Source organism: Mastomys coucha, unplaced genomic scaffold (assembly GCF_008632895.1).
Source record: "Mastomys coucha isolate ucsf_1 unplaced genomic scaffold, UCSF_Mcou_1 pScaffold14, whole genome shotgun sequence".
Taxonomy (NCBI): Eukaryota; Metazoa; Chordata; class Mammalia; order Rodentia; family Muridae; genus Mastomys; species Mastomys coucha.
This window is the reverse complement of record NW_022196896.1, coordinates 85,410,538-85,428,646: the sequence shown is the minus strand read 5'-3', so window position 1 is coordinate 85,428,646 and position 18,109 is coordinate 85,410,538. Positions and strand designations below refer to the sequence as shown.

General features: G+C 45.2%; 1 protein-coding gene across 1 annotated transcript in view; it reads left to right on the top strand.

Annotated features, from left to right (window-relative positions):
• The window catches only part of Mpp4 (membrane palmitoylated protein 4), a 43,501-nt gene that overhangs the window by 2,133 nt on the left and 23,259 nt on the right, over positions 1 to 18,109 (top strand). Inside the window, exons 2-11 of the mRNA XM_031367610.1 lie at positions 727 to 816; positions 2,102 to 2,223; positions 6,311 to 6,388; positions 7,712 to 7,792; positions 8,594 to 8,725; positions 9,103 to 9,184; positions 12,108 to 12,193; positions 13,371 to 13,442; positions 14,930 to 15,126; positions 15,961 to 16,025. Coding sequence (XP_031223470.1) covers positions 741 to 816; positions 2,102 to 2,223; positions 6,311 to 6,388; positions 7,712 to 7,792; positions 8,594 to 8,725; positions 9,103 to 9,184; positions 12,108 to 12,193; positions 13,371 to 13,442; positions 14,930 to 15,126; positions 15,961 to 16,025 — 991 coding nt within the window. The 5' untranslated portion in view covers positions 727 to 740. The remainder of the gene's footprint in view (positions 1 to 726; positions 817 to 2,101; positions 2,224 to 6,310; positions 6,389 to 7,711; positions 7,793 to 8,593; positions 8,726 to 9,102; positions 9,185 to 12,107; positions 12,194 to 13,370; positions 13,443 to 14,929; positions 15,127 to 15,960; positions 16,026 to 18,109) is intronic.

Below are 18,109 nucleotides of genomic sequence, written 5' to 3'. Positions count from 1 at the left end.
TATTGTCTCCAGGTTAGCAGACTATGCCAGGACAGTAAACTGTCACAGAGATCATCCAGGACAGTAACCGGTGTCACAGAGTTCCATGCAGTTGTCTAACAGGAATTGTGCAACTGATCAGCAAGCTCCATGCAGAACCACAAAGTGCAACATACAGAATGGACCATCAGTGTGTGTTCAGGCCATCAGGCCCTCTGAGCACTCACCAGTGTGCAGCTCACTGAGGCAATCAGATGGGAAGCAGGTAGATAAAACATGACCTGTCAGTTGTTGTAAAAGATGGATGGCCTGCTGAGATGGCTCTGTGTAATGGCACTTGCCCTCAAGGCTGACAACCTGAGACTGGTCCCCGTGACCCACAGTGGAAGAGAACTGATTGCTGCATCCTATCCTCTGACTCTAAGCTTGAACTGAATCATACACATGTGTGAGCGTATATGACTGTGTGTGTGTATGTAAACATAATTTCAAACAATGTATTATAGAAGAAAGGAGGAGTAAGGGAGTGTTTTCTCTTTCACACAGCTAGTAGCAGCTGATTTGGAGAGGAAATACCATAGGACAAGCAGTTTACCTGATGCATATCTCAGTGTGTGTGCCCTAGTGCTAGGCTTGTAGAATACTTGTTGAAAATACACTCCAGTATGGCGAACACTGGTTGGTGTGGCCGAGTGACGATATGGCTGTGTGTTGATCTGCTTCTCGATCCTGACTTCCCTTTCCAAGCTCCAGCAGGGAGGATGAGACAGTCCGTCAGAGGAGCGGAGCTGACCGATGAGGACAGGGCTCTTTCCACAGCACCCAATCCTGAGAATGGTATGTGTCTCCCGAGTTCCTTTCCTAGACCAGAATGTCAATAATACATGAGTACATGATCAGGTACACAGGGTGACTTGCTGTGATCCTTACGGGGGGGCTTATTCTGTGCCTTTGCCCACTAGAGCTAGTGTTGATAGTTCTGAAAGCAGCTGCCTGTGCAAGGAAGACATTGCAGTGGAAGAGTCAGAGCCACCAGGCCACGCTGGTTTATAGAAAACTCAAAACTGCACAACTTGTTTGCATCCAGAGTATATTTAAAAGGGAATTTTTTTTATAAGTTATGTAACTACACTGTAGCTGTCTGTAGACACCCCAGAAGAGGGCGTCAGATCTCATTATAGATGGTTGTGAGCCACCATGCAGTTGCTGGGAATTGAACTCAGGAACTTCGGAAGAGCAGTCAGTGCTTGTAATCACTGAGCCATCTCTCCAGCCCCCAAGAGAATTTTTTATAATGAAAAAAGTCAAGGATTTACTCTACATGTAGTTCCTTTACTCAATAGAATATATATGTGTATATATATTCTATTTATATATATATAAATTTCCATATATATATATGGAAATTTAATGAGAGATGGCAAGAATGTCCAGTGAGTGAGGATACTTGTCATTAGAGCTGGTGACCTGAGTCCAAAGGAGAGAATCAACTCTCTCAAATTGTCCTCTGACCTCCACACAATAGGTAAGTAAGTAAGTAAATAAATAAGTAAAATCTAATGGGAGGGCCAGCCAGGTGACGCACTGGGCAAAGACACTTGTTGCCAAGACTTAGAACATGAGCTCTGTGTCCCTGGGACCCACATAGCCAAAGGTGGGATCTAACTCCTACAAGTTGTCGTCTGACCTTCACCCAAATGCTGTGGCATGCATGCCCCTGTCCCACACAAATAAATAATGCAACGTAACTTTAAATTTTTAAAGTCTAATGGGAGAGGTTTTCAGTAACACTTTCAATAAATGATTTTAGAAAGGGTGAACAAAACCAACTGTGTTTGACTTGGAAAAAGAAGATCCTGAAAATACCCGCATGGTTTAGGGACAAGTTCTGGCCTGGTAAGGTGGGAGACGAGAACCGTTGCGTTATTCTCTTGGTGTCTCAAGTTGGACACAGCCCCATGAGAGTGCTAGCTTATTTGCAGTTTACGGAGTCACCCGAGGCCTTAAACCCCATGTTGTCCCCTTGTACGGAGTAGCTGGCAAACTCAGCAGGCCCAGAATGTCTGGTCACAACCTCTTCATTGTTGCCCTTACCCGCCAGCTGGCCTCTGACCTTTTCTAGGTCTCTCTGGGATCCTGAGGCTCCTACTGCAGGAACTGAGTCTTTTCTACAGCCGAGATGTGAATGGGCTGTGTCTCTTATATGACCTCCTCCATTCACCATGGCTGCAGGCTCTGCTAAAGGTGAGTGCTTGAAGCCTTTCTTTGCTCTGGGTAGCAAAAGCCAGTGTCCTGGACCATTTCAGGTTGCTGTAAAACCATGCCAAAAAGTGTTGGTTTATTTATTTGCTTTTTAAAATAAAACTGCTTTTTTATTTCATAAACTTTTAATTTGAGAAAAAAAAAAAAACTTCCCATAAAACCCCAGTTCAACACATCCAATCTTACTGTCAGGGAGGGGAGGATTTCCTGTGTTACTATAAAAGAACAAGGAAGAAGGGAACAGCAGCAGAGAGCCGGATAGATCAAGGCCAATCAGGGCTGCTTGGGGGGCCATAGGAAAAGCTGTGCATAGGTCACAAAGGTTTCCAGGGGAACTCTAAAGTGCTTGCACATGAGATGCGATCTCAGCATCATCAGGAACAGGAATGCTCTTCCTCCCCTGTCACCCATCTTCATCTGTGCCCAGGCCCACCGTGATCATGGGTGGTGTGGATCTCAGGATCCTCAGGAGAGAAGTCTGAAAGGAGGAGTGCAGCTTTAACATTGCCACCACATCCTTGACAACCTTGTTTTTACCTGTCCCAGTCATTTGCTGCAGGGTCTCCATAACTGGGTGGTCAGGGTTGATTTCCAAGTGCTGTTTGACTGTGATATAGCCCCTGGTAGTGTCTCATAGTGCCTGGGCCTCCATGAACTGCTCTGTCTAGCTATTGTGCTCATCTCAGTATAGCATGGTGAGGACACGAGCCTATTGGAGATTGTCACCTTTTCTACCTTCTTCTCTGAGATCTCCTTCATGATCTTGCAGAGATTCTCAAAACTTGATTTACTGCCCTCCATTTTTTTTTCCTGGTAGCTCCAGAACATCTTTGTTCAAGAGTCTAGGCTCTTCCCATCAACAACTTGAGCTGCCAAATTTGTCAAAGAGGCTCAAAGACCTCTTCCCCACATTCTCAATGAAGGTGGAGTCGGCTCTTCATCCTTTGCTCTCACCAGTGATATAGTAGATGGACTGCTGTGTCTCCTCATGTCAAACACACACTCTGTCATGAAAGCCATCTCTTCCCCAGGCTGGGAGGGTATAGTAGTACAGTAGCTCAGAGAAGCATCGCGGGTGGGTGGAACTTTCATAGACTCCAAGCTTTAGATTCTTAGAGAATAACCATAAAACTTCTTGTAGTTTTCTTCCAGCTTCAAGAACTGGGTGACTTTGAGGATTTTGCTCTGCTGGAGCAGTTTTTTTGGAAATGCTAAAGGGCAGGTCTTCAGAGTCAACCATGCCACAGATGAAGCTGAGATACTCGGGTATCACCTCATCGTGGCTGTCCCACAAGAACACACAAGGGAATTTCATGCCATTCCTTTTGTTCTCAAAGAGGTCAAAGGGAGCTAGCCAACAGATAAATTGTGACATCTCAGATTCCAAACTAGCCTTCTACTTGAGAAGCACTTGGCTGCTAAGTGTCTTCTCGGTCATTGTTGAGGCTATTCAAGAATTCCTCATATTCCTCCCGAGTGACATCATCACTGTTTCTGGTCCAAACAGGCTTGGCCTTGTTCAGTTCTTCTGATCAATGTATTTGTCGTTAGTCTTCTTTTTTATCTTTGCCAGTGACACCCTTGTCACCTGGTCCTGCGTCCTCAAGCTTAGGTCTTTTCTCTTTGTCCTTATCTTCCTCTCCTTTCTCATTCTCAGCCTCATCATCACTGATCTTCTCCAGAGAGTTAATGGGGTGGCCCAACACTTCAAATGCTTCTTCACTGGCACTTGATTCTTCTCTGTTCTGTCTGGGATCACTTTTGGTGCTACAGCAAGCTCTGTGAAGTGCCTGCCTGACATGCACAAAGCCCTGGGATAGACCCCAGGGGTCTAGTTATTGCTCTGTTGCTGTGAAGAGATACCATGATAAAGGCAACTCTTACAAAGCAACAACCTGTGCGTGCACTTATGGTTTTAGAGGGTTATGATTTTACCCCATCAGGATCTTCATGATGGGATACAATAGGTATGCCACTGAGGCAGGAGCTGAGAGTTTTATATCCTAATCTGAAGGCAGCTGGCAGAGAGGGAGACACTGGGCGTACCATGGGATTTTGAAACCTCAAAGCCCAACCCAGTAACACATCTGTTCCAACAAGGCCACACCTACTCCTACAAAGTTACACCTTCTAATCCTTCCCAAACAATACCACTCCCTAGTAACTAAATTTCACCATATGAACCTATGAAAGTCATTCTCATTCAAACCACTTACACAGGTGAGATGGTGGATACCTTTAATCCCAGCATTTAGGAGATAGAGGCAAGGTAATCAGAAGTTCAAGGTCATTTATGACTACAAGGTCAATTTGAATACAACCTGGAATCAATGAGGCCCTGTCTCCAGAAGGGGGAGAGAAAAGATGGCATACACACACACACACACACACACACACACACACACACACACACACACACGAGAGGGGGAGACAGACACACAAACACACATAGACATGTCCCTGTTTGCTTTGGAAGCATTTAGGAATGAAAAACTATGTCTGCTCTTTTCTTTACTGTCTCCACTTCTTCCAGAGGTCTCTATGATCACAAATCAGTTATCACAATGGCCACCATATCTGCAATGGCCACACAATCCTTTGTCCTTAAGGCCAACAACTCTGGACAAATAAGAATGCTTTTATAAAAAGCCACTCCTGGCTAGGTATGATGTATATATCCCTTTAATCTCAGCACTTGGGAGACAGAGGCAGGTGTATCTCTGTAAGTCAGGTTTGCCTGCATAGTAAGTGTCAGGCAAGTCAGAGATAGTGAAACTGTGTCTCAAAAAAGATGACAAAACAAAAAATATGATAACAAGACATCATTCCACTTTTATTAAAATCAAGAAGTAAAACAGCCACAGTTTTGTTTGGAACTCCTAACATTTCCTTACCTTGATATAATCCTTTTAATTTGATTAAAATTCTGTGCACCATAGAAAGTAGATTTCCTGAACAAGTGTTCTTAAGAAAAACTCTTTTGGAGTTATTTTTGAGAATGCAGGTATTTCCTCTAATTAAGCACAAAATATGGTCAGCCTTATGATGTATGCTAATATTCTATTCTATAGAATTGAAGCAGTAACATCTTCGACATGACCAAGGACATGCCACTTGTTTTATAGCTTTTGACCCAGAGTCTCATGTTTAGCCCTGGCTAGCCTAGAACTCAGGATACCTAGCCTAACCTTGACGTGTACACCTCACCCCCTCCAACACCTTCCAGGACCGGGGAGTTTTGCTCTCATTATAGATGCTCAACAGCTTCTCTTGCTTACTGCTCCCTACAGCTGTCAGTCAGCATAGATCACTTCCACATACCTGAGGACCAGCCCTACAGAGCAGCAGGAAGCCCACCCATCACAGATATAGATGGGAAAGGTTAAACTGCCTCTTGGATCTCCTTTCTCCATCTGTAAGAGAAATCCGATTTCCCAAATAAGAGGAGAGGCAGCACTGTGAAACCCAGCAAGCACTGCTTACTTAACCTGTCTTCATCCTGTACAGAAAAGATCCCTAGGGATGGAGAAGGATGAAGCTGGAATTTGCACAAGTGAATTCACTCTGGAGAATTACCTGAGGAAAGAGAACTGAGCCACTTCAAAGACCAGAGTAGAGTGTGGATGAGCATGTTTTGAATATCTGGCTGCTTATCCAGGACCCTTGGTGTGAGCCACACAGTTCATGCCCTGCACAGTTGCCCAGCGCAGAGATCATAAGGGGTCTCTATTCCATAGGCCCTGCCTTGAGAAGCCCTCACTACAGTGTGTGTAGATCCCTGCTGGGGTCAGTCCCAGAAATCTTTCCTTTATTTCCCACACTTTAAAAAAGAGGAACATTTGCATACTTTTCATTAATGAAATTGCTCTAGGACTGCCCATCTTCTGGTAGCGACCAGAAGTGACACTTCTGAAGCCCTCCAGTGTGGAGGACGTCTCACTCAGCCTAGAGTCACACAGTGTTGTTTGTTCCACTGTCAGCATGGCTACCTTAGACTGTTTCTTCCTTTTACTTTAAAATGTTACTGGCCATATCCTCCGTGCCATTTGCCCTTTTAACCCTTCTGCAGGTCTACGACTGCCTCCAGAAGTTTAAAGAGAAGAAGCTCGTTCCTGCTACAACTCATGCACAGATCCTCTACTGTGAGGTAAGGTACTTCTATCCAGGAGAGCCATAGAGCCCTCGCTGATGGCCTCTGACCTGTAAGGTTTGTTTAAATGAGTGAAAGTTTCTGTTGGGAAAACTTAGTCAATGAGTATGCATTTTAATAAAAGTTATCTCTCTCTTTTTTAAACATTTATTTGTGTTCTATATTTGAGTACACTGTAGCTGTCTTCAGACACATCAGAAGAAGGCATCAGATCCCATTACAGATGGTTGTGAGCCACCATGTGGTTGCTGGGAATTGAACTCAGGACCTCTGGAAGAGCAGTCAGTGCTCTTAACCACTGAGTCGTCTCTCCAGCCCTTAATAAGAGTTCTTAGTTGAACTTAATATAAAGAAATGTGTCTTTCAAAATTAACACATACACACATACACAAACACACACACACACTTTCACCACACACACATACACACACACACTTTTACCACACACACACATACACAGACATACACACACACTTTCACCATACACACACACACACACACACACACACACACACTTTCACCACAAGGCCATCTCTCCCTTTGTCCCTTTCCATTTTACTGACCTTAAGTAAACTCGGTGACTCTGCGGTAATGATTCTCCAGTTCCTAATATAGATCCTGTTTGGATTCTAGTCTCTGCTAGCCAATTTCCTCTTCTTCCTCATCTTATTCAAATTTGAATGGGCACCTCGAACATAGCATGTCCTCAACATGCCCCCTTAACCCACTCCTCTCTTAGCCTTTCCTGTCTCAGTCAATGACATCTGGGCCCTTGTTACAAAGACCATTGGGGCTTACATCTACCTTGAGCCATGGCTGTACCTGCTGTTAAAGTTTAGTAGCTAAAGAAACATTCCAGGCCCTGTGTCTAGAGACAGAAGAAGAAACCACTTCACGTTAGAACATCTACTTTTCAACCTGTGTGGCGCTGACTATGGGATAAAGACAAAGTGTATGGTACATGTGTGCTGGTTCCCTCCCGAGGCCAGCTGTTTTTTACATAGCAGGCAGCTGTGATCCACCTAAGTGGGTGCTAGGAACCGAATGTGGATCCTCTAAAAGAGTAGCAAGTTCTCATAACCCTGCGCCATCTCTCCAGACCCAGACGATGAAGATTTAAGTATTTTATTTCATTTCACTTTGGTGTTTGGAAACAGGGTCTCCCCTGTAGGCCAGGGTGGTCTGTAACTCACTTTGTAGCCAAGCTGGCCTCAAACTTGGTGATTCCCCATATCTCAACCTCTCAAGGGCTAGAATTACAGGCATGAGCCACGTGGCTTAAGAGTATTTTATGCTGTATAATTTTCCATCATGTGTTAGGTCTTGGAGCTGTTACCCAAAGCCTCCAGTTCCCCTGAGGTGCAGGAGCTAAGACAAATCCTCCAGGCTCCTCACTGCAAGGTAAGCGCTTGCCAAAACAGAGACAGAGTTAGGAAGAATACATAAAAGGGATAGAAAACATTGTTCCTGGGTATATATTCTGTTTCTGTACATGAACAGCCAGCAGATTTTACTTGAAGATGTGGAGCTCACATGTCATTAATTACTGAACAGGTGCTGCCACAGGCACAGCGAGGCCCCCAGAACTTCCCAGGGGGACTTGTTCTCCTAAAACGATTCCATCCCACTAGTCGTATCCGTCCCAGGGTAGCATCTGTTTCAGATGAATAATCTCCATACTCTCTCCCATGTAGGGAAGGTTTTGAATTTTGAACACAGTGTATGAAATAACGTGGGACATACATTTATTTGTATATATGTGTATGTGCCTTTGTGAGCTTGTATACACCACTTGTGTACAGATGCCTGCAGAGGTCAGAGGGAGGCATTGGATCCCCTGGAATTGGAGTCATAGGGAACTAACTGTAAGCCACTTGATGCAGGTGCTGGGAACAGAATCCAGGTCCAGCTCTTTTTTAATCTCTTAAGCTCTGAGTCATCTCTCTAGCCCCTAAAAGAGATTACTGTACACTTTTTAATCTCTATATGACATCTATATTTTAACCTCTATGTTTCTTTGTCTATAAAAAAGGGACAATGACTATCCCTATCTCATGAAGTGACTGTGACTGAATTTGCTTAGAGCTGTGGCTGACATGTGGGTGTTTGTGGTTATATGTCTTATATAGTATTGAGCCATCATCTTTGAGATGCATGTGTGTTGCATGAGACATTTGCTCACCTCCCCTCTTCTGCCCCTAGGCCTTGCTGAGTGCCCATGATACAGTGGCTCAGAAAGACTTTGAACCCCTTCTGCCCCCACTGCCAGACAATATCCCCGACAGTGAAGAAGCAATGAGGATTGTTTGTCTGGTGAAAAACCAACAGCCCCTGGTGAGGAAATCATTTCATCTTCTGTTTATGGTTATGCCAGAGTTCGTTGTGATATAAGTTATAGCTAATAGGTACTTGAATGGCAGTTTCGTCTCAGTCACACACAGAGTGGGATGGTGGCATGACAGCTGGTATTACTTTGCCTGTGGTTCAAACTCACTCAGCTCACAATGTTCTCACGATGCAAAGGCTTCTATTTAGTGTCTCTCTTTTATGAGAAGACAAGATATACACTCTTTTTGGTGAAAATGCGACATCTGTATTATGTATTTTATTTGGCCCTTATGTATCTTACTCAATTCTGATACCCTGGCCTAGTCTCTTCTAATAGAAGGCAGGTAAGAACTAATTGATGCTCTATTGTGTTCTCTCTCCAGGGAGCAACCATCAAGCGTCATGAGCTAACAGGGGATATCCTGGTGGCCAGGGTCATCCACGGTGGACTGGTGGAGAGGAGCGGTGAGCTGGGGTAGCAAGGTGTAAGGGAGACACAGGAAACACGGGGTCTACAGCTTTCTCCCAGGAGCAGAGATGTTCCTTTCTCCACTTAGGTCAGGGCCTTCGGATGCCCCTGCTTGGCTAAAGCAGTAAAGAAACAAGAACAATTGTTTCATGGGGTGCCAGCACCCTCAGCCAGAGAGGCCCTGCATGCTAGGCTCCGTGAGGACACATTCTTGTTAACATTCTCAAGGTTGCCAAACAAAGCAAGCACTGCCGTGACATTTTACAGATGGAAGGACCCAGCCTCTTCCGCTTCCAAGATGGCAGAGCTCCTGTTCATCGTGAGCGGTTTCTCGTTTGTGCTTTCCACTCTCCATGCACATCTCCCTTTTGTCTCTGTGCTTCCACGCCTGCCTCATGCCCTTGTGCCCCGCCCACAGCCTCCTGGTACCTGCCCGTGGCACCCTGACACCCACTGGAAAATCCTGTGGAGTCCCTCACTGCGGGTCCCCCAGGCCTTCTTTCTTCTTTTTGTCTTTGGCTCTTCCCTGATGGGTCATCCTCCTCCTCGATTTTTCTCCAGATGTTCATCTTGCTGTTGTCTCGGCTCTCTGAAACCTCCCGCCTCTCCTATATTTCTCAAGGCTTTTAAAAACATCAACACGTAGTAATCATACATATTAACAAGTTTCAATGTGAAAATACAATTCATGTATACAACATGTAGTAACAGATCAAGATATTTGATTTTCTCTCTTTTTTAAATTGAAAATATTTTTCCATCCAGTGTATTCTGATCAAAGTTTCCTCCATCTCCTCCCAGATCCTCCCTGCCTCTGCAACCATCCAACTCCATGCCTTTTTATCTCTTTCTTTAGAAAACAATCAGGCAAATAAAGAAAATAAACCAGGATAAATTAAAAAAAAAAAAGAAAAGGAAAAACGTAAGAAGCATACACAAACAAAACTCATAAAACACAAGGCTAGAGTGTAGTGGTGACTTTGGCTCTTGGAGGGTCGCGCTTCCAGCTACCCGCCCAGGGAATCTTTGGATCTGCAAATGAAAGACACACATACCTTAGCTTATTTTTGAAATGCCTTGGGTACCTCAAAGGCTTGGCACTCCTAAACCTTCCCCTGCTACCCTAGGTCCAATCGGGGACATGGCCAGTGGCTACTTACCCAAATTCTTACATGGCTTGTTGGTACTCTCTCCTGCAGCTCTAAATCTCTTCTGTCTCCCACTGCATCCTGGCGATCCACTGACTCCTTCCCCTGCATCCTAGCCTGCACAACCTAAGGGTCCTGCCCTGTCTCCCTTTGCCCAGTCATTGGCCACTGGCATCTTTATTGATCAATCAAGAACTAACTGGGGACAAGAACTGTTGTACCAAAGATGGGGCCTGGTGTTGGGCCTGGCTGAGGTTCTCTCTCTCCCTGCTGTTGACCTGTGGGCGGGGTGCACATTAGTATAAAGGAGGCAAAAAGATATTTTATTGTAGGAAGGAGAAAATAAGCTGGTCAAGTAGAGAGAGGGAAAGGAGTGGAAGGAGAGAGAGAAAGGAAAGAAAGAAAGAAAGAAAGAAAGAAAGAAAGAAAGAAAGAAAGAAAGAAAGAGAAAGAAAGAAAAAGAAAGAGAACAAGAAGGCAAGAGAAGAGAACAAAGAGCAGGAAAGAGAGGAAGAAGGAAAGAGAAGGAGAGCAGAGACAAAGAACAAGAGAGCAAGAGAGAGTGAGGAGGAAGAGGAAGAGAGTGAGGATGGGGCAAACCGCCCCTTATATTGTATGGGGCGTGGCATGTCTGGCTTGTGGTCAGATGACTGGATGTAGGGTCCAGCTAGAATGCTGGGAGCTTAGGGCATTGTCTGCCTGATAGAGCACACACCTTCTGCGGGGGCAGCTGTGAGGGGCTGTGACTGAAACAGGAACCAAAGACTCAGGAGTTATGGCCAAGCTCTTTCCACCCCCTGCAAACGGAAGTTGCCCACAGGGGTCCAGGGCTCAAAGCCAAATACTCGAGTGAACCTAAGTTAGCTGAGCAGACCACTGCCCCACACTGCCCCACACCGCCCTACAAAGACCCTTTAGAGCCTGGACATGTAGCCTCCCAATTGAATCAAAGCATTAGAACCAATCTCCAACATCTCACCTTTTCAGTCCAGATTAAAACAAAACCAACCAACCAAACAAGCAAAAAACCTCTTCTCTCAGACATAAGTTGAGTACAACCACAACAATTATGTAAATTACAGAGTATAACATCCAGTTAACATCCAGTCCATCATATTTGTCAATTAGAAAGTACTCTACCATCTTTCCTAACTTAGAGAGTTTATGATTCTATCTCTGAATTATGTTTGATTTTAGCCTATAACACCATCTGAAAACCATGCTTTCAACTCTATACCATCTTTCAGTGCTAAACAACTTAAGTTTGCTTATGAGACTATAAGTGTTCTTCAATGCTGTCAGAAATCCGAGAATGAATTAAATATTACTTGAGTATATAGGAAGCACCAAACACAGCACCCAAAACTTAAAACAATTGTAAAGACAGCTGACTACCTGGACAGCCTGCATTCCTTATATAAGATTGTAGAGACAGCTGGCTACCTGGACGGCCTCTATTCCTCATAACATTGGAGCATCTGTCTTTAGTCTTCTGGCCCAGACATCTTTAGAGTTCTTCTGGCCAATATTTTAGTTCCACTTTACAACATCAGAGTAGCAAAACAAACAAATCACTCTTGATGTTGGCAAAGAGGTAGAAAATATGGTGCTCACAGGCAGTTAGTTATAATGGTATAAGTTGGGGTAAACAGGTTTGGTTTTTTTATTTAAAATTTTCAAACATGCTTGGGGTCATGAGCTAGTAGTCATCAGAATAGTGGCCTCTGTTTTATTTCTTTGGACTCTTCCCCTGTGTGTTCTTGTTATGTAGGGTTGCTGTATGCTGGAGACAAACTGGTGGAAGTTAACGGAGTTTCAGTCGAGGGCCTGGACCCTGAGCAAGTGATCCATATTCTGGTAACTCCCTTATGTCTGCTTTTCGTTAGTGATTTAGCAGCATGCAGTGCCCTGTGGTGTGTGTGCTATCATGTGATGGTGTTTAAGCCCCTCCCAGCAGCTTTTTATGTCCAGCCCCAGACTTTATTTGCTGCCATGGAACCAATCAAGCTTCCTCTTTAATCTCCAGAAGTTCTGGCCCAGGCTGGGAAACATCCCATCCCAAGCATCTCCTTGAGGATCAGCAGTTCCAACTACACATGCATGCGCACACGCTCACACATGTGCACACACATGCATGTACACACACCACACATGCATACACACATGCACACGCATTCACGTGTGTGTACACACACACAGGCATGCGCACACACACACCACACATGTGCACACACACATACACATGCCACACATACACACACTCACATACACACACACATACATACATACGCACGCACACACGCACTGCACGTACATACACACACATGCACGCACATACATACATATATATGCACGCACACATGCACTGCATGCACATACACACACACACGCACGCACACACACCCCCCACACATGTGCATACACACACACCACACACGCATCCACATACACCACACACGCATACACACATGCATGCATGCGCATTCACGCATGCACACACACATACAGTGTGCACGCATGTGCACCACACACACGTGCACACCCACAGGCACGCACACACACATACACATGCGCACACACACATACACATGCCACACATACACACACACATACATACGCACGCACACATACACTGCACGCATATACACACACATGCACACATGCACACACATGTGTGCATGCATGCGCAAAATACACATACACCACACACACATGCACGCACACACACATACATACATACGCACGCACACATGCACTGCATGCACATACACACACCACACACACACATATACACACATGCATGCACACACACACATACACACACATGCACATGCGCACACACACACACACACACACACACACACACACGTGTGCCCCTCATCACCTGTACTCAGTGGAAAACTGCTGAGCCTGGGCAGAACGTTACTCTGTCTCCTGCTCTATGGAGAGTAGGGATGGATACACTGAGATGTTACCCTGTCTAATGCACCGTGGAGTCCACACTTCACCACTCTTCCTTTTTGCTGACCTCCAGGCTATGTCTTGTGGTACGATCATGTTCAAGGTGATTCCAGTCTCTGCCCCGCCTGTGAGCAGCCAGAAAATGGTAAGGACATACAAGAACTGTATGATACATAACAATGCTAGCCGCTATTCTGTTTTGGACAAGGGTTCAGTATTCAGGATGTTTCTCAATGCTGATGATCTGAAATGGAGAGTGGGTAAAGGAACACAACAAAGGGAGTGGGCCACCATGAAGGTAAGAAGTTGCATCAAAAATAGTGAGCATCTGGATAAAAATATTTCTAAACTAAGGGATTCTGTTCTACAACACATTGTCAAAATGCCGCGATAATGGGTTTCATTGTGACATTTTCACATACACATATGTGTAATGTATTGTGATCATATTCAGTCCATTTCATTATCCTCTCATGTTCTAATCCCTTTAACCTTCTTTATCTTTCCAACTAGCCCCATTTCTGCTTTCATATGTGTGTTCATGCATGCACACATGTGCATGACTGTGGGTGTATATGTGCATGCGTGTGTGCGCATGTACGTGTATGTGTGCCTGTGTGTGTTTGAACGGGATTCATCAGTGTTATTAACAGGAACACTGAGGCAAATGTTTCAATCTTCCCATCAATCACTGACTGTTTTTAAATCCTGAGCGGGGAAGGATGAGACCCCCATGAACCCTCACAGGGCGCTGACCTGCCCCATCATGTCGGTAATCATAGTGGCTGTGAGCTCAAGTGTAACAGTTACACTATGCCTGTAAGTCAGTGTGCACACCACCCCTCCTACTCCTGCTCCGCTCCTATGTTACCTGTGCCTCTTCCTCTACAATGTTCTCTGAGCAGGTGTGCCATTTATGGCTAGTCATTCAATAATCATCTAGTCTCAGTACCCTGACTATGTAAGAGCCTTCGTAGTAACTACTGGCCAATGCAAAAAGAAACTTCCTATGGCCAGAGCTGACAGCATCACTAATCCATGAGTATTGGGAAAGCAATTTGACAGGTATGCCATACCCATTTAGCAAACCATCATCAATAGCTTCCCACTAGGGCCTACGACCTCCTCAGCCACACGGCTTTCAACTGTGTTTTGCAGTACTGAATGGGAACTCTCTTTATGGAGTGAGCATCCCATCCAACTGGAAAGTGGTTGGTTGTGGCTGTAACAGACTTGCCACTGTTGCTCCAAAGAGCTCACTTTGCTTGGTTGGTTAGTATTACTGCATACAGGTCCACAGGTAAGTAAAGCTGTTGATGACAATTCTTGCCCCGCAGCCTTCTTAGCACCGTCCAGTGCTAGCCAGCAGGGAGGAAACTTCCAGCCTAGTTCCAGCCTGATTTCTCTGTGCCCTGTGACCAAGATGCCAACAGCAACCCTCTCCCTCCAGCATTTAGTTTAGAAGAAAAACTCTCTCTTATGGTAAGGCTAGAAAACAAAGATTCGAGAGCAACAGGCAGCGGAGCGAGGGCAATGGTTTAAGTTATGATGGCAGCAGAGCAAGGGCAATGGTTTAAGTTATGATGGCTCTGAACAAGCGTTCTGAGAGTGCCATTGTGCGCTTGCTGCCAGGTTTACGTTCGCGCCATGATTGATTACTGGCCCCAAGAGGATCCTGACATCCCCTGCATGGATGCTGGATTACCTTTCCTGAAAGGGGACATCCTACAGATTGTGGACCAGAATGATGCCCTCTGGTGGCAGGCCCGCAAAATCTCAGACCTTGCTATCTGCGCTGGGCTAATTCCTTCTGACCACCTTCTGAAGAGGTAAGGGAGGCCACTTTTAGCAACAGGGTGATCATTAGGCAATGCTTGGGACATCACGTTTCTGAGTATGTGACGAAGACACAAGCAGATGGAAGGACATAAAAACCCTGGTTTAGAACCAAAGCATCAACTTACTGATAGACTTTCAGCTTCTTAAACACTAAGGGGACCAAAATAGTTATATCAGCTAGGTAGAAAAGTGCTTGTGAAACTAAATTAAACTTAAAATATTTCTATGGTCTGAATATGTTGACCCAATCCCCCAGTGAAATGTAACCCCCAGAGCAATAGTATTAAAAGGCCTTTAGGAGTTGATGAGGTCATGAAGATCCATGGATTACAGCATCAGCAGATTTTTGGTATTGTGAAGAGGGAGGTATTGGTGGGAAACAGAGAAATAAGAAATTGAAATCCTGGAGCGATTGTAATGGTTGGCAGTGCACAGCCCTGGACGTGGCAGTGGGGCAGGGTGGCAGAGGAAGGGTGAATCAAAGTCTGTTGGATAAGAGATGGAAGTGTTAGAAGGGACATTTGCCTACTTAATAAAACCATCCAGAATTACATACAACTAGTGTTGAGAACATGGCAACTGCCAGGAAGAATGGGGATCGACATCCCAAGTGAGGGGCTCTTAAAGGAAAGGAAGGGTGTACTGGGGGGAACCCAGGACAGTCATTGTCCCAGGCTCCGTGGATAGGGCCACCCATGGTGTGCTGGAGCCAAATGGCGGAGTCCCATCTTTGTGTCTCTTCTGAAATGCACTCTCCCAGTGCCACAGCCCTGAGAGGGCCCACGCTGTAAGAGTCAGCCAATCTTTGCTTTCTTTCTACCTAGGAAGCAGCGGGAATTCTGGTGGTCTCAGCCGTACCAGCCTCACACCTGCCTCAAATCCACCCGATGTGAATGTGCGTATGTGCGTGTGTGCAGAGACCTCAAACTCAGCATGCACATCCGAAAATGGTGCTTCCATGTCTCAGGCTAGCATCTGCCTGAGAGAGGGGCTTAAATAATTCTACTTGTCCCAGGATCATCTCCTCCATAACCAGCCATCAGAAACCCTCCCATAGGCATGCATTTCCTTTTCTGTTAGCACTTCTACTGCTGGGATAAACACCATGACCAAAAGCAGCCCAGCAAGGGAAGGGCTGGTTTTGCTTACACTTCCACATCACGGTCCCTCATGGAAGGAAGTCAGATAGGAACCTGGGGGCAGGTGCTGAAGCATAGGAGGAATGTCGTGTGCTGGTTGGCTCCTTATGGCTTGTTCAGTGTGCTTTATTATACACCCCAGGAGCACCAGCCTAGGGGTGGCACTACCCACAGTGAACTGGGCCCTCCTATATCAGTCCTCAATCATGACAATACCCCAATACTTTGCCAAACTGATGGAGGCATTTTCTCAATTAAACGTTCCTCTTTTCAGATATGTTAAGGTTCATGTCAAGTTGACAGGAACCAACCAGCACAGAAGTTAAACACATCCTTGCGTTAAAGACTGTTTAAGTCATTCCCCGTTCAAATTCAAGTCATCCAAGACATCCCCCACCCTCCCTGGCAGCTCTTGTGTGTCACACTTGGACAGGTGTCTGTGGCTACACAGTTGCATAATCTTCATTTGTGTACTTTTTTAATATTAAGATTAATTTTCTTTTTGTTAGTGTGTGTGTGTGTGTGTGTGTGTGTGTGTGTGTGTGTGTGTGTGTGTTGGGGTGGGATTTTGCCTGCATGAATGTCTGTGTTCTATATCCATGCAGTACCCCAGGAGGCCAGAAGAGGGCAAAAGAACCCCTGAGAGAGTAGATAAAGTGCTAAAAGAGCAGCCAGTGCTCTTAGTTAACAGAGCCATTTCTCCAGCCACGATTTTCCTTTCCTTTCCTTTCCTTTCCTTCCCTTTTTCCTTTTCCTGTTTTGTCTGTTCCTCCCTTCTCCTTTCCTTTCTTTCTCTCTCTCTTTCTCTCTTTCTCTCTCTCTTTCTTTCTTTCTTTCTTTCTTTCTCTCTCTCTCTTTCTTTCTTTCTTTCTTCCCTTGCTTCTCTCTCTCTCTCTCTTTCTCTCTCTCCTCTTTTTTTTTAACTGGAGATTGAACCAAGGGCTTAGTGCATGATAATGAAACACTCTCCCAGTGGGCTCTATCCTCAGCTCCAGTCCTGGGCCTTTTTGACTAAATATGAACCCAGGAATTCACCATGATTATTATACAGTGTTCTTCAAATGGAGAGGAGTGGTCAGGAAGGGGGTCCGTGGCCTTAGGTGCTCGTGAACGACTTAAGGCTTAATAAAGCTGCTGACACTGGGAGACAGTGGCCAAAGGAGAATGGCAGACAACAGAAGCAAACTGGAGCCTGCTGAGTGGTACCTTCAGAAATGGCCCCCTGTCAGGCCCCGTAGGGTTAAGGCGGGGGAGAGAGGGACATATGGAGACAGAAAGGGCACAGAGGAAACCCAGTGTAGACTCCAGACAGCAACACCAGTTATCACAGATTTGTAAGCAGCACACACTCCTGTTTATTATTTTCCATTTTTCCAAGCCAAAGATCGTTTTCCTAAATGACCACAAATAGTTTTTGTTGCTGTAGTTTGTTTTTGACAGTATCTCATGTAGCCCAAGCTGGTCTAGTGGCTGAAGATGACTTTAACTCCTGATCCCCCTGCCTCCACCTCCCAAGTGTTGAGTTATACCACTGCTCTCAGCTCACAGAGACATTTTCTCTTCTCTTCTCTTCTCTTCTCTTCTCTTCTCTTCTCTTCTCTTCTCTTCTCTTCTCTTCTCTTCTCTTTGTTTGTTTTAAAGATTTATTTATTTACTTTATGTATATGAGTACACTGTTGCTGTACAGATGGTTGTGCACCATCATGGGGTTGCTGGGAATTGAACTCAGTACCTCTGCTTGGCTCCGCTCGCTTCGGCCCAAAGATTTAATTTATTATATGTAAGTACACTGTAGCTGTCTTCAGACACACCAGAAGAGGGCATCAGATCTCAT